Source organism: Musca domestica, unplaced genomic scaffold, assembly GCF_030504385.1.
Source record: "Musca domestica strain aabys unplaced genomic scaffold, Musca_domestica.polishedcontigs.V.1.1 12, whole genome shotgun sequence".
NCBI lineage: Eukaryota > Metazoa > Arthropoda > Insecta > Diptera > Muscidae > Musca > Musca domestica.
In genome coordinates, this window is record NW_026712155.1 from 3900979 (window position 1) to 3917553 (window position 16575).

The window sequence follows — 16575 nt, forward strand, 5'->3', positions numbered from 1 at the left end:
TGACGAACGACCTACTGAAGCCGAACGATCTTACGCAAAGTAATATTTTTGGTTGATGGACTCGTGGAAAGTGGGCCGAAGATCCACTTTTTCGGTCGAAAAATTGTGTTCAGCGACAAAGCTCACTTTTGGCTCAGTGGGTGAAGCATCCAGAAAAAGTCTCAGCTTGGTGCGGTTTATGGGCCGGTGAAATTATTGTACCGTATTTTTTCAAAGAGGCAGCGAATCTGATCATCCCTCTCAAAAAATTAGCAGTATGGATACAGGTTTCAATATGGCGTCTTTAGAACTGATTCCTCAATTTGTGGTCCTTGTCAAATGTTTAACCGAATGGGCTGCAATTTAGTATTCTGGGGCTTGTGGAAAACTGTTTATCAAAAATATTCATTATTTAAAGATATTGGCACATCGTTTTTCTTCAATTCCTGACTATTTATATTTTAAAGTACTTGAGCAATTAAGAATCATATTCCGAAAAGTTGTGTCCATTGATAATATCGTTATTAGGTTCACCTTGGACAACAAAAGATCCTTCTCGAAATATTGGAAATTGAATTAGGAAGGCTGTGAATTTCCCAGGCAATTTTTGATATGATTTTAACAACTTACAAATCAACCTACTAACCCATTAGTTCCACATCTAAGGTTCTTACTAAGGAAGGGGTCACCAGATGTAGCAAACAATTAGATTTTATTTACAAACTCATACAGTCCACGGTAAAATACTCGTTAGAACTTCTACAATAGCTTGTGATTGGGCGCCATATCCCTTAAAATAATTTTAAGATTTTAGATTTTAATTTTTTTTTTTAATTTTTTTATTTTCCCAATTTTTATAAGAATAACATTTCATTTTGTCGCAATTGTTGTTAAAAATACAGATTATTAATAATAAATTAAGTCTTAAGTCTTGCCTTGCGTAGCAAAGCAATAATCACATAACTATTCGCTGATGGATTGTCTTAGCCTAAACGACGGGGAAATGGTGTAATTGTGGGCAAACCATATTTCGGTGGACGGGGAGTTGTGGAGCCCAAATAAATATCGAAACCATTCAAACTGTAATTTATGGTTGAGCTGGAGGCAGCCGAGGAGATGGTGTTCTTGGCCTTTTTCTGGGCAACCTTTGCAACAACTTGATTTGTGATTCTGCTTTCAATGTTGCTGATGACATGTTGCATGGTTATTGGCTTCGATTTGGCAACATCGGCAACATGTTTGTGGGCCAACGATTGTTTGGTGTATTGTTTAACTTCCTTTGAAGGTTTTTTCGTTGGTTTCGATAATTCGATGGGTTTTTGTGTGTAGGACGAGGTGGCGGTGGTAAAGGTGGTGCTGGTGGTGGTTGTAGCTGCCTCTCCAGATTGTTTATGTTTATCCTCCGCCTTTTCAATTTTAGGTTCAAATAGAGGTGGCAATAAAGCTTCAATCGATAGTTCAGGTACGACAGGCTTTGCCGTTGTCGTTGGTTTCCTTGTTGTAGTCGTTGTTGCTATTGTTGTCCTCTTCGTCGTTGGTTTTTTGGTGGTAGTAGTAGTGGTGCTCGTGGTGGATGTGACAGGAGTCTTAGTCGTTTTAACAGCATCTTGTGGCTTATCTTCGAGTGGCGGCAACAACATATTGGATGGTTCTATAACCGTTTTGGTGGCAGTTTTGCCATTTATTGCCGTCACGAGACAATTTACAGTCACAGCTGCGATTAATACCTGAAAAGAAGTAGGGGAAAAGGAAGAACGTAAGAAACCAATGAAAAAAGAAGACAATTTTTTTAAATAGCATATCACTTGTAAACTGTGGTAAATTGTATACAACAAAATTGTAGTTTTCAAAATCACATAAATATTTTGGAGCGTTACAGTGACTCAAGGACTGGTTTAGGGTATTGGAATATAAACATTAAAGAAGACATGTAACAAGAATAAGGCTAATTGATAACCAACATTTTCGTATATAAAATATATAAAAGTGGGGAAACGTTTTTGGTGAAACTTTATATGAATTGCGTACATTTAAAAAAAAAACTAGCCCCATTGTTACCACGAAGAAATTTAGGTCTCGACCTCAGATTCTTTGCTTTGTTAAAAGTTAGGGCAAAACCAACTTCATTTAAGATTAAAATTTTCAAATAAAAACTCAGGGGAAACATCATAATTAATGTCTTGACATAACTTTAGATGTAGAACTATTGAGCAGATGTGGAATTTCCAAATTTTTATGTTTTCATTTTAATTCTATTGTCATTGATCTAGATACGGGAATTTTAATTATTATATAATTAGTAAAATAACTTAATTAAAAATTCATTATACATATTCATTGTCCCTAAACAAAAAGTCGTAAAATTCTTTTCATCATCATAACATCTCTTTCACCAATAACTGAAAAAAAGTGGGACAACTATGACAGGCAAATTCAGATTTCAGGTTTGAAATTATGCAAATTTTTTTATGGAAAGATATTTTTCTTTTTTTGCAGAAACTGGATCCATTATCCATAGAATGTTGTATTCTTTACTACATTGTCTTGGAATTTTAAGCATAGAGCTTATCTACATATTCCTTTTTCAAAAACCCATTCAATATGAAAAGAATCGACTATTATACTTGATAACCTAGTTTCACATTTTTGCAGACAATCTTTGCTACTGAAGAACACATTTAAAATTCTGTTCGCTGGATTTGTTGATTCGATCTCCCTATAGAACTCACATGTGGTGGTGGTGGAAAATTAAATTGATATACCACTTCGTTGATCGAAAGCCAGACTTTTCCAGATATATATTTCACCATTTAGTAGATCATCGTTGTTTTGTAGAAGATTATATTTGGGCTAAAATTAGAATAGATCGTCTATCTGAAAAGTATGACTTTTGACAAAGTATGTTAATAAATCGTAAGGAATCCACACTAGCATTTTAGCAGAAAAATCGTCAGTTTTTCATATATAGTATTTTTTCCTTTGAACTCCAGTTCTAAAGGGTGAGATAAAAAAAAACTGCAACCAACTTCAGACAGATGTCATTTCTAAGCCACTCGTCCGATAGCTACTTAAATTATTCCAGTGACAGCTCATTATATTGTTTAACAGCGTACAACAGCATTTTGGTGAGAATTTTCCAGTAAACAAGTTATTCGTGATTCAAGCGTGATAAAGTGATTTCTTTATATTTGGCTGGAAAACCACAAGTGGCTATCGTTACATTACTCCAGAATTTAAATGTGAATAAATCTTTTGTGTCTCGTACCATCGCTCGTTACCGTGATACTGGTAGCATTGCCCGACATATGTCAAGGAAGTGGACGGAAGAAAACAGCATCATCAGCAGAAATGGTTCGAAAAGTAAAGAAGCGACTTGATCGAAACCTGCGTCGCAGTGGCCATTCGGCAAATATTGAAAAATGAGCTCGAGGTAAAGTCATTGAAATTCCAAAAAGTGCAAGAACTTTTCAGAAGGAAAATAGACTCAAAAGAGATAAAGAGTTGCTTCGCTTGGCCGAAAGTAGTGAATAACCTAATTTGATTTTCTCCGATAAGAAAACGTTCTTTGACCAGCAGTTTGTAAACAAACAAAATGATCGTGATTACTTGCCAAAGAGGTCAGATGAAAATGTGTACCTTCGGTTGGTCACCAGAACTCGAGTGCCGGCCATGGTGGTAATGTGGGCCGCCATAACCGCCGATGGTCGCTCTCTGCTCGTATGAATTGACCGTGGCATCAGAATAAATGCCGAATATTATCGCGAAAATATTCTGAACATTCGGGCAGCGTGTGACGGTTTCATTGGCCGATCATAATTCGTTCCAAAGGAGACAAATTTGAACAAATCTAATCTTATTCTAAAATTTGATGCTATTTCCGACGTTTTTTGCTTTCATTTAATAAAATTTAAAACAAATTTAAAAATTATGGCGTTTGTCTTTGTTGTATTTTTATACCCTCCACCTTTGAAAGGAGGGTATATTAACTTTGTCACTCCGTTTGTAACATCCTTAAATATTCGTCGTAGACCTCATAAAGTATATATATATATTCATAATTAGCATAAAAATCTAAGTCGATTTAACGAGGTCCGTCTGTCTGTCTGTACGTCTGTCTGTCTGTCCGTCTGTAGGTCTGTCTGTCTGTCCGTCTGTCTGTTGAAATCACGAAAAAGCCCCCATTATTTGACGTAGAGCGTCAAAATTTAGCAGAGCAATTTGTATTGTGTTTAGAATAGTTCGTATTGAAAATGAGATATATCGGTCCACGTTCTGGTATAGTCTCTATTAACAAAAACTAAATAACAACTTCCTCAATAAAATTTAGCAGAGCAATTTGTATTGTGTTTAGAATAGTTCGTATTGAAAATGAGATATATCGGTCTACGTTCTGGTATAGTCTCCATATAAAGGTACCTCCCGATATTCGGTATTTTGATGATTTATGCCACATTTTTTCACGGATTTGTCTGAAAATTGGAATTTGTAGGTCATGTCGAGTCCCTGTTCGTGTGGCAAAACATTGCATGTATAGGTCCACGTTTTGCTATAGCCCCCATATAAAGGTACCTCCCGATATTCGATATTTTGATGATTTATGCCATATTTTTCACTGATTTGTATAAATATTGGTGTTTGTGGGTCCTAACGAGTACCTGTGCGTGTAGCAAAACATTGCATGTATATGTCAACGTTTTGCTATGGCCCCAATATAAAGGTACCTCCCTATATTCGGTATTTTGATTGTTTTTGCCACATTTTTTACGGATTTGTCTAAAAAATGGTATTTGTTGGTCATAAGGGGTTCCAGCTCCGGTGGCAAAACATTGTATGTATAGTTCCACGTTTTGGTATAGCCCCCCATATAACGGTACCTCCCTATATTCGGTAATTTGATGATTTTTGCCACATTTTTTCAAGGATTTGTCTGAAACATTGTATGTATAGGTCCTCGTTTTTGTATAGCCCTATATAGCGGTTCCTCCCGATATTCGGTATTTTGATGATTTTTGGCACATTTTCCCACGAATATGTCTAAAACTTGGTATTAGTGGGTCATAATTGGTTATAATGTTTGCATTACCCTAAGGTGGAGGGTATTTAAAAGTTCGGCCCGACCGAACTTAATGTTTTTACTTATTTTTTATCTCACTCTGTGTAGTAGAATCTTATGATAAATAACATTCATCAAATATTTTAATAGACTCTGACCATCTTTAAAGTGGGGTTTTAACTATATTTTGAAAAACTGGCCAAAAAAAAAACATTGTTGACCCGCTTGGGAGTTGAAATTTCTGATCAAAATAATCCTTGTATTTTTAACTGCAATATTGGGAAAGACAATATATAACTAAAATGAACGAATTGCAAGGAATCTTTATCCGAAAAATTCCAAAAGTGAGAAAGCTGAGGAACATGCTCTCCATTTTGGTTACCTGTCTTCTATTTTTAGCTATACGAAAAATATTAATTTTGTCGCATAGTGTAATCTACTGAGTTTTTTTACAAATATAATTTGTGTTTCCCAGTGTAATTGAAAAGATACAATAATTAATTTGTGCTATGATCTTGAGTTTAAAAATTTGTTTAATGCTCTGGGGTTTTTTCTTTCAATAATTTTATTTCAAATCTTTTTCAATATCATACAAAGCTTACATTAATAATTTTTATTTTTTTTTATTGAATAACGCTTATCATTGTTCCTAATGATGATGCATCCATGCCATTGTTGCTTTGGTCTACTGTAATTGCTGATGGAGGTCATGGTCCAAAGTGACACCAGCACGTGTCTAAACAATTAAATAGAATTTTCAATTTTATGTCTTCGCAAACGACTAATGGTTTTGGAAACGAGAAAATAAATGTAATTTATTTTTTTTTTCATTTTAGATAAACAAATCGATATTGTGAAGAGTACATCTGTGTGTATTGACGAGCAATGTTATTGTATAAATATGTATACTAGGCATATGACTAACATTCATTGGGAACGATATGTCTCTATGTTTTTCTTTAGTAGTTTATTGAACCTATTGTCGCTCACTGACTTAACTAACACCAGACATTATCTCGCTGGCCATCTTTGTTCTTGCCTCTTGTTATGATCTGCTTTATTAATTGATTTTTTTTAATTTGTTAGTCAATTGTTTCTCTGTTCATTGTTTTTGCTGTCTCTCTCCTCACTTTTTGACAAGTTTCCATCTGACTGCTGTCTACGTCTCGAATGCATTAATTCGCCCCGTTAATTTATGCTAAATACGAAATGATAAGTTTTATTTGTTTTCTGTTTCGCATTTCCATTTGAATTGATGATGCTATCGATTCGATCGCAGAGGGAAAAAAGAAGTAACACCAGTGAGAAAGAAAAAACAACAACAGCACTTCACATATCCATATCTTGGCAGTAATCTTTCGTCTCCATATATATATGATTCGTACATTAACCTCTGACGCATTAAAGGTCGCCCGGCAGATGACAGCAAAATTTAGTGGATTTCGGAAAAAATGCACAGAACATCACTGTCATTCTTAGTTAATGCGAATAGTTTTCACCAATCATATTATTGGGTTTTTTTATTGTTATTAAGATAAGTTTTGTTGGAAATTAGTTGGGTGTTTTGTAGTTGTTTCGGCAGATATAGTCTTTATAAACTATTAATACTAATGATGATGATGAGAAATACGGGTGTTTTGATGTGTAGATTTCAAACAAACTTGAACCTGAATCATGTGGGATGATTATGTTAGGATTATTTTTCTACCCTCTCTGAAACTATTTCCAGTATGTATATAAGTTGTCAATAAAGTATAACAAGCTATTAACAAAAAACTAAATAACAACTTCCTCAATAAATAAACGAAGCTATTAAAATCAAATTTCGAACATTTAAATTAGTCTTTTAAATTTTAATAAATATTGACAAATGATGTTCGTGTCTGGCGATTTTGAGATATCCACGGAGTGTGTACGTGATAAACTGAAATAGTTTAAATTTTATTGTAAAAATAAGTAATAAATGACTTTTAGCGGGCTACACAACCCTTGGTATACCCTTTACCACTTTACCAATACATTAAATTGCCAGAGAGCCAACACTCTTGGAAAAAGGCAGTTATTTATAAAGCGATTGTGGGAGTTCTTGTTCACTCCTTAATAAAACTGTGCAACACAAAAAAGTAATTACAGGAAAATCCAACAGATTATTAAAGTAGAGCTAAACAAGAAGACACTTGTATTGGCGTTATGAAAGTTTTTAATTCAAAGTAACCTAAATATAGAAGGAAGTCCCTCCCATTCAACACTTTTGGAAATTAAGATTACTTATTATACCCTCCACCATTCTATGGAAGATATATTAATTTTGCCATTCCATTTGTAACTCCATTTGTAAAAAAGTATATATATTCTGGATCAGCGTAAAATTCTAAGGCTATCTAGCGTTGTCAGTCTGTCTGTTGTAATCACGCTTTCTTTCGAATGAATTAAAGGAAGTTTTCAGAAAATTTTCAAGTTTCATCCAAACGGAGGTGGGTAATAAAATTTCGGCCCGACCGAACTTCGCTACTTTTTACTTGTTTGGATTAAAGCTGCTCGGAATCCGTGTGTTTTAGGTAAAAGTTTCTTTGGAATATTGCAATTAAAAATACAAAAAAAAAACATAGTCAAAATGTTTAACCCTCAAGCGAATCTCTAACTGGATATTTTTGGCCTTTTTTCAAAATATGGAATATTGCAATAAAAATAGAAAAAAAAAATTGGTTGAAATGTTAAACCCAAAATTTATGTATAAAAATTAAGTGTTGGTTCCTTACTGTTAATTTAACAAGAGTCATAAGTGGGCCAAATGTCAAAGTACGAAATATTCTAGATCATTGGGAATCTCTGAACAAAATAAACTTGTATGTTCAAAAATTTTCATAAAAAATATCATCAATTTATTCCGAGGGTCTTGGTCATATTTGTATCAAACTTGGGTTAGGTGCAAAAATTGAAAATATCTTCCCAACAAAGATAGAAAATTTTGATAAGTCATGACAAGCACAAAATTGGAAGTTTCCTCACATTTTATAAATTGAGTACTTTTGGTAGCATCCCCACAACATTTTTGAAAATTATTACAAAAGTTAAAGGAAGTATCCGTGTTGATTTAAACCTCGAACATGTTAAATTGATTTTCGAATTTATGCTAGGTCTTTCAAAAATATTGATAGAAGTCCCTTATTATGCTAATGATTTGATATGATCTAATGATCTTCAAAATCTGTTCCAAAAAAAAAAAAAAACGATTATAGATCTGAGGGACTCTCGAATCAAATTTTAAATAAGACAGTTAAAATGATCAAAATATAGAATATCGGGCTCTACCTCCAAAGGGGTCCATATGGAACGTGGACCTGTATGCCAATTTGTATACCAATCCAATTAGAAAATGTATAAATAAGTAAAACAGCAGCTAAATTCGGCCGAGAGGAACTGTTAGTACCGTTTGGAAGAAACTTGCAAAAGCCAAAAAAAAAATCGATGAAAAATTACGCTATAACTTAAAAAATCCGAATATCAGGTGTTGCAGTTATATGAGATTTTACGAACATTTGGATCTCCACAGCCACATTATCGGTCAGAGAGGGTGGAACACCTAGCTTGAGATAATTCTGTTGACAAATCTAGTTAAATCTTAAAAATACCGTAAAAAATGTATATTTCGAGGTGTTACAAACAGAATGACAAATTGGACATACCCTCAATACTATGATGGAGAATATATAAATTCTACAGACCTTAAATACATGTGAGGACATGTTTGTTAAACTACTTCATTTCATTCTAAAATCACTATACCGATTTCTATAGACAGACAAACTTTGTGGGTTCAAACATTCTTATTCTGAGGAGTTACAAACGGAATGGCAAACTTAATATACCCTTCTCACCATCATATAGTGGAGAATAAATAAATAGCTTTTAAAAGTCGAAAAATTTATTTCTTCGTACACTGTTTCTAAAAAAGATTATCGATTATAGCTCAATACATTTTCTTGAACAATTCGCCACTATGCCATTGAATGCCTTTGAAATTATTGTCTTAACAATCTTAAAATTTCAATATATTTTGCCTTAAATTTTTTTGGAAAATATTAACTATTATGGCTACGAAGGTCCGACAATTGACCAATAATATTTTTAAAAAATCCTCGTTCTACTTGAAAAGTATTCCTAAATATTTTAAATAATATTTTATTTTTATAAAGGGTTTTGTGTGTTTGATGTAAGTGGAAAAAGTTAAAAGTCTTCAACTCCTATTTTTAATGTATATAAAGAAAGACATTGTAAAAATTCTGTCAATGAAGATTTATATTGAAAAAAATAATACGTTTGTTAATATTTTATATTCACTTAAGAATTCCATCAAAATCCGGAATTATAGAAAAAAAGTGTTTTTTATTGAAACATTAAACTGCAATTAATTTTGACAAAAACCTTCAGCATATTGAACACGCAGGGACCATTACTCGCGGGTTATGGGAAAACTAGGACCAAATTTCAGTACCAAAAATTCAATACAAAAATGTCATTCTTCCAAAACTCATTGGGATTTCAATTTAGAATTATACGCTGATCTAGAAAATGACTACTATATAGGGTCTCTCGTCAAAGCGAACGACAAAATCGATAGGTTGCAATTAAATAAAAGAAATAAACTCTTCAGGAAAAAAAGGATTTGGAATTATATTTTCATTCATAAACAATTTCCTCACATACAGAATTTTAGGACATTTAGAATTGCATCTCATTTTTTTGAGATAAAATTTATTTTAAATAAAAGTTTATAAATAATTCAAGTTTTTCAAAAAGAATCTTTATTTTTACACCACCCCCTATAAATTCTTCAACGACATCGAACAGCTATTATTCATTAACACATGTTTTCAACCCCACAAGTCACAATGCTAATTCACCAAGAAATTCAACTTTTATCATGCCAAACGATTTGTTGTTAATTTATGCTAATGAATAACGTTTTTCATCTTTGTTTTATTAACATAATATCTCTATTCGATCTCAGATGGAGTACAAAGCAATAAAACTATTTTCACCACAGTTTAATAGAAATGTATTTCTGGGAGAATTTGCATAGGAATTCTCATCCAGTCACATTGTAAGAAACCTTCACTTTGTTGCATGATATTGTCCTTGAGCAGCTAGCTGTCTGTGTTTTATAACTTTTTTTGCAATTACTGGTTAGCAGCTTGCCAGTTTGGAGGTCAGTTTTTCAACGAATGCATAAATTGTATATGCTGTTGTTTAGTTTTTTACAATAATTCTTAAGCCACCAACACATATTGAAAATTGTTATTTTAGAAATATTTGCCACCAGTTTGATGTTGAAGTCCATTTAACAAAATGTTCTGATTTCTTAATTTCTAATTAACGCTTAAAATTTTATGGCCTAAAACATCACTTCCTGATTTCGTTCACTTTTTTCTAACTTTGGGACAGTTTTTCTTCACAGACTCGTTTTTTGTGTTTGCCTTATTTGTTTTTGTATTATTTGAGTGTTTAGATTTATGACGAATATAAATTAGAAATTAACGCCCATCTCAATCAAGTTTTCATTAATTTTATTAACACATAGCAGTCGGCCGTCTCATCAGAACTTACTGCACAACAAAATCTCATTTTTGTATTGTGGGTTTTTTTCTTTTCCGCTTTTTTAGGGATTTGTTTCACCTTCCGACAACTGTGAACGCCGACGAAGCGAAACGATTTAAAAATTGGACTGAAAAGATTTTCGAATCTACAACATGATTTTATAAGAAAATCTAAAACAAACAGCTCCACATAATGACAGCGGACACAATGTATGAAGTAACAAACGAGTAAGCATGATGTTTTTTCACCGCTTACTCGCTGTGCGACGACTTCGTGATGAGCTATTCAAGCAAAGATAGAGAAGACCGATGAATACAGTATTTTTTGCTTACCTGCACAATCAAAAATTGCACGACATCTTGTGCAGCAATGCCCAAAATGCAGGTAGCTTCATTGCATTTATCTGCACAATGAAGCAGGTATCTTTAACTTTACTTACTTGCACAAAAAGTGCAGTTATCTTTAATTTTCTATTCGTGCACAACAAAGCAGCAGCAGCATAACCATCTTTTAGTGTGGGAGAGGAAGCGATAATATGTTTTTAATGCATGCTCTTTTCTTGTGTTGTTATTGTTTTTGCGAATACAAAAACAAAAACGAAGTGGTAGTTTTTAGTGTCGTTTTTGAGTTTGCAAAAAATTTCTTGTGCAGATAAATACAACTTTTGTAACCAAATTAAAAAAAAATTACCAAATTTTCGAGGCAGGAATGTCCAATGTGCAGCTATCGATTGGGCACTTAAATACAATTCAAATAAAGGGATTCAGAAAAAAATGGCATAAAAAAAGTTTTTTGGTCTGCAAAGGCCAATGCGCAGCTAATGTTGATGCAGGTAAATAGAAACCACTGTATATGAAAATAATACGGATGAGTGTTTAAAATTAGTAATAAATGTTATGTTACTTGTATTTGCGGGATGAGACTCTATTCAGGTCTGTCTTTGTTAATTTTTTTTAGCTATAAAATCAGTAGCAGTGCATATATAACATCGAATATAGTAAATTTTGGTACGCAAAATGTCTTTAAATAAATATTGAAAATATTTAATATTACAGCTATGATGTTCCACCGAAAAATATTCTTAAAATGCAAAATTAAAAGAATATAATAATTCATCAACAAATATTTTTCAAAAATCGATAAATATTTTGGAAATCCCTGATTATAATTCCGATAGTATTTCCAAAACTATTTTTTACATGTCGTCGATGCCTTCCAAATTGTCCTTAAAATTTCGCAGTTCTAGCTATGATGGTCTTATGGTGCAGTCCTTAAAAAAATTCTCAAGAAATCAGTGGTTACAGTTTTTATGATTCTTTCAAAAAAAGTCGATTTAAGCTCAAATGGTTCTTCAAAATATATTTGTTAAAATCCTTAAAAAAATATTATTTTCTAATCTTTTAAAAAGTCGAAAACTGTAGCCATGATGACCTTTAAATAGAGCACCATATAAAATATTATGGTCCTCAGGAAAAAAAGAAAAAGCAGCTAAGTTCGGCCGTGTCAAACTTTTAATGTGGAGTTAGGAACTTGAAAAATTTCAAAAAACTTTAGGAAACTACCACTTAAATGAAAACTGTTATATGGAGATTATACCAAGACGTGGACCTGCTTACGGAATTTTTTGTCATAGGCTGTAGTATCCATTACGAACTTCAAATGCGAAATTTGAAACAATTCCGGTGAATAATGTCGCTAAAATCATCAAAATACGAATATCAGTATGTACCGTAATATGGGAGATATACGAAGACGTAGACCTGCACTGACAATTTTCTTTCTTAGGCTGCAGTACCCATGACGAAATTTAAATAAAAAATTTTGTTACAATTCCTGTGAATATTGTCGCACAAATCATAAAAATTCCGAGTTTTGGGTGGTACCGTCATATGGGGGCTATACCAAAACGTGGACCTGCACTGACAATTATCTGTCATAGGCGATAGCACCCGTTACGAACTTCAAATATGAAATTTGAGATGAGATGATTCCGGTAACTAATGTCACTGAAATTATGAAAATACCGAATATCGGGAGGTACCGTTATATGGGGGCTACACGAAGACGTTTACCTGCATACAAAACTTTTTGCCATAGGCTGTAGTACCCATTACGAACTTTAAATATGAAATTTGAAATATTTCCTGTAAATACTGTTGCTGAAATCATCAAAATACGGAATATCTAAAGCTACCATCATGTGGGGGCTACACGAAGACGTGGACCTGCACTGACAATTTTCTGTCATAGGCGGTAGCATCCATTACGAACTTCAAATACAAAATTTGAAATAAATCCGGTTAATAATTTCACTGAAATCACGAAAATACCGAATATCGGGAGGTACCGTTATATGGGGGCTATACGAAAACGTGGACCGACATGGCCCATTTACGAACCTAAGCTGCCTACTAGTAAACTATGCATGTATGCAAAATTTTAGCCTTCTATCTCAATTCGTTCGAAAGATACCGTGATTAAAACAGACGGACAGAGAGACAGACATAGGGACATCGCTAGATCTTCTTAGAATTTTGCGCTGCTCCAAAATATAAAAACGGAATCCAGAGTTAAAAACGGAATGACAAAGTTAATATACTTTCCATAGAATGGTGGAGGGTATAAAAAAGATAAAAAATATTTATAAATAATAATATTTATAAATATTTTTAATAAATCAGAATGGTTTTTCAGAAAAAATATTTTTTTAATTTAAAGAAATCGATAATTGTGAAAAGATTCTTTTATAAAAATTTTTAAAAAATCCCGGATTGGTTTTCAGAATAATATTTTCAAAAGATATTTGCTGTTTTTTTTTAATATGTGTTTTTTAAATGATCCGCTATAGTTCATAATTTTTTTTTTTTTTTTTTTTTTTTTTGTGCAAAAGAAACGTTTACTGTTGAGAAGTATTTGTCAAAACTATTATTTAAAATTCACGATAGTCTTTAAAATATATTCTTTTATATTTCAATTTAAAATATATCCCTAAATAAAACTCTATTCCACGAAACTCATAAAACGATATTATAAAAACTTTCTTCAAAACTTATCGTCGTCTATTGACCCTTCATAAAGATTTAGATGGGTGTAAACCAATAAGTTGCTAACTAATTCATCGGTTCTTCACACCTAGTACTTTGTAGCCCGCCAAAGAAGACATAAAACCGACTGTCACTTTTATGACTAAATATGTTAATAAATCACTTCTTAATGCATCGCACACACTCGCAACGCCCATCTTCTTCATCTTCTTGAGATAATCTTCGACAACCTGTAAAAGTTGCTGGTATTTAACACCTAAATCAGCAGTGTCACATCAGTTATTTTCGACTGTCTGACAGGCTGACTGATTGGGTGTGTGTGTGTATGATGTGTTCCAGAGATAGTTGTGTTGTCATGCTGAGCGTTACTAACATCAAATCGAACTTAGCATACCAGCTTGACCCACCGATCGATTCTATTCGAAAAGATGTGAAACAACTAAAAATAGTGAAATATAAAAAGCAAAGAAAGAAACACACCATATTTAACACGACAGACTACGGTTTACAGCTTGTTTCAAAAGGGGAGTCTGAAAGAATTTGAGGTGTTGCGCGAACAGTGGTAACGAACGATAAAAAGTATGCCATAAAAGAAAAACATATTATCGTCTCATAAATCAGAATTTTTATGAAAAAATTATGAGTGCGAAATTTGGAAATATCAGTTACAAAACGTGTAACTACGAAAAATTTTCCTTCGTCCAAAAAACTGTTATAGTCACGCTTTTATTTAAGCACTTATAACTCAAAATTGACAAAAGATTACATAGTTCTTTTAGACCTCATACATACAGGGCGAGATAAAAAAGTTGAAATAAAATCAAACGCCATAATCTTTAAAATTTATTGAATGAAAGCAAAATATGTCGGAAATGGCATCAAATTTTTGAATAATTTTAGATTTTTCGAATTGGTCAACTTTGACACGAATTATGGCCTTAAAACGGCCAATGAAACCTCCACACGCTGCCCGAATGTTGCTCTGTGGTATTTGGCCCATTTCCGTCAAAGCGCTTGCAGGAGGTGATCGACACTTTGGTATTTTTTAGTACCAACCTTTCTTTCCGAAATTCTCCAGACACAATAGTCCAACGGATTGGTATACGGAGGAACTTCATTTTGTAACCATTCTTGGGTGGCGCGTGCTTAGTGCTATGGTGCTGAGTCCTGTTGGAATGTCCAAGGTCTGCGACCAAAATGTTTGCGTGCCCAGGGCTTTAACACACCCTCCAGAATGTTCTTCGCGATAATATTCGGCATTTATTATGATGTCTCTGATGTTTAATATGAGCTGCTGACTATCGGCTGTTATAGCGGCCCACACCGTCAGCATGGCCGGCGCTTGAGTTCTGGTGGCCGACCGAAGGTGCAAATTTTCAGCTGACCTCTTTGGCAAGAAACAGGATCATTTTGTTAGTTTACAAACTGTTGTACAACGAATGTTTTCTCATCGGAGAAAACCAAATTCGGCAGTTCGCCACTTTCGGCCAAGCGAAGCAACTCTTTAGCTCTTTTGAGTCTATTTTCTTTCTGGTGCGGTGAAAGTTCTTGCACTTTTTTGGAATTTCAAGGCTTTACTCCGAGCTCATTTTTCAATATTTTCCGAATGGAATATTGAGATATGTTCAGCTTACGAGCCATTTTTCGGCCACTGCGAAGCGGGAAGATTTTATCTCTAGGTCTACGTTTTCCTATAGCGTACACATAATGGTACCCACCTATATTCGGTATTTCGATAATTCTAGTCATATTTACCCACGAAATCGTTTCAACTTTGGCTTTTAAGACTCCCAATAGATAAAAATCCTTGTATTATAATAAGGTCTATAAAGGCTCCCTTGTTGGTATGGCCGCCATTTTTTTGTTTTGAAAGTTCAAATTAATATTTCATACTATTTTTTAGACTTAAGAGATGATGTTTCGAATGACTTCCAAAATAATATGAGACATTGATTTTTTTTTTTCAAATATATTTCTTAACAGGTTTTGTGCTGTATCTTTGTTGGACATATACCAGGGTTTTATTCTCAATCGATTCTTATAACATATATTTATTTATTTTTAATTATTTATTTCTTTTTAAGGAAAAACACCTGTAATTATTTTAAAACACTGTGCATTGGTATATGATTTTTATAACCGGATTGAGTGATCACTTAAACATTCCATCCGTTGTTTGTCTGTCCACAACGTAGAAGTGCATGCACAGCGGCAACAAACCGCTTAAACCCTCCACCACTTTTGAGCCACATTATGAATATGATGACCAAGCTGCTGCTGCAGTAGCAACAACAACAACACCCAACATGACCACCAACAAACAGCTAGGTTTACCTGCATGCTCTTGCCAGCCACTGTGTATTTTGTTGCTTTTGCTTGGTTCGCAAGGCATTTCCAGAATTTAATGTGGGCATCAGTCTGTGTGGTGAATTCACTTTGGTGTTATGTCTCGATCGGTTATGGTTCAAAAGGTAATGGTAACAGAAACAAAAACAAGTTTTTTTCATTGTTGGTAAGATATTGACGGTATCTTGTGTATTAATCTTGAAAATACGAATCGAATCACATGCCAGACCCTGGCCAATGCAAAAAGTGTCATTCACGAAGAGAGGAGTGAGTTTGTGTGTTTTGGCCGTCTTGTGATGAATGTAATTGACATTAAATGGTAGGAGCTGCTGCTGCTGCTTTAGTTAATTGTAACCAGTGACCAATTAAGAGTGATGAGTGGCTAAATTATACTTATGCTGATGGTTTCAGGGCCATAGATTGGATGGACAAGGGCCATGAGTGAGTGACTACATTTGGATCGTGCACGCACCTACGTCGAAACATTCACACTTCAAATTAATTAATTCCGACACATTGGAGCGTATAAATTATTATGGGAAAGCCACCATCTAC

At 33.7% G+C, this 16575-nt stretch overlaps 1 protein-coding gene across 1 annotated transcript; it reads right to left on the minus strand.

The window, feature by feature from the left end:
* Positions 1-807: 807 nt before the first annotated feature.
* Positions 808-10790, minus strand: LOC101897674 (zinc metalloproteinase nas-14). Its single transcript, XM_005178641.4, has 2 exons — positions 10640-10790; positions 808-1706 (listed from the first exon to the last, which is right to left on the minus strand). Exons 1-2 carry the CDS (start codon positions 10655-10657, stop codon positions 963-965), a joined length of 762 nt encoding a protein of 253 aa, XP_005178698.1. The 5' UTR covers positions 10658-10790; the 3' UTR covers positions 808-962.
* Positions 10791-16575: the final 5785 nt, after the last annotated feature.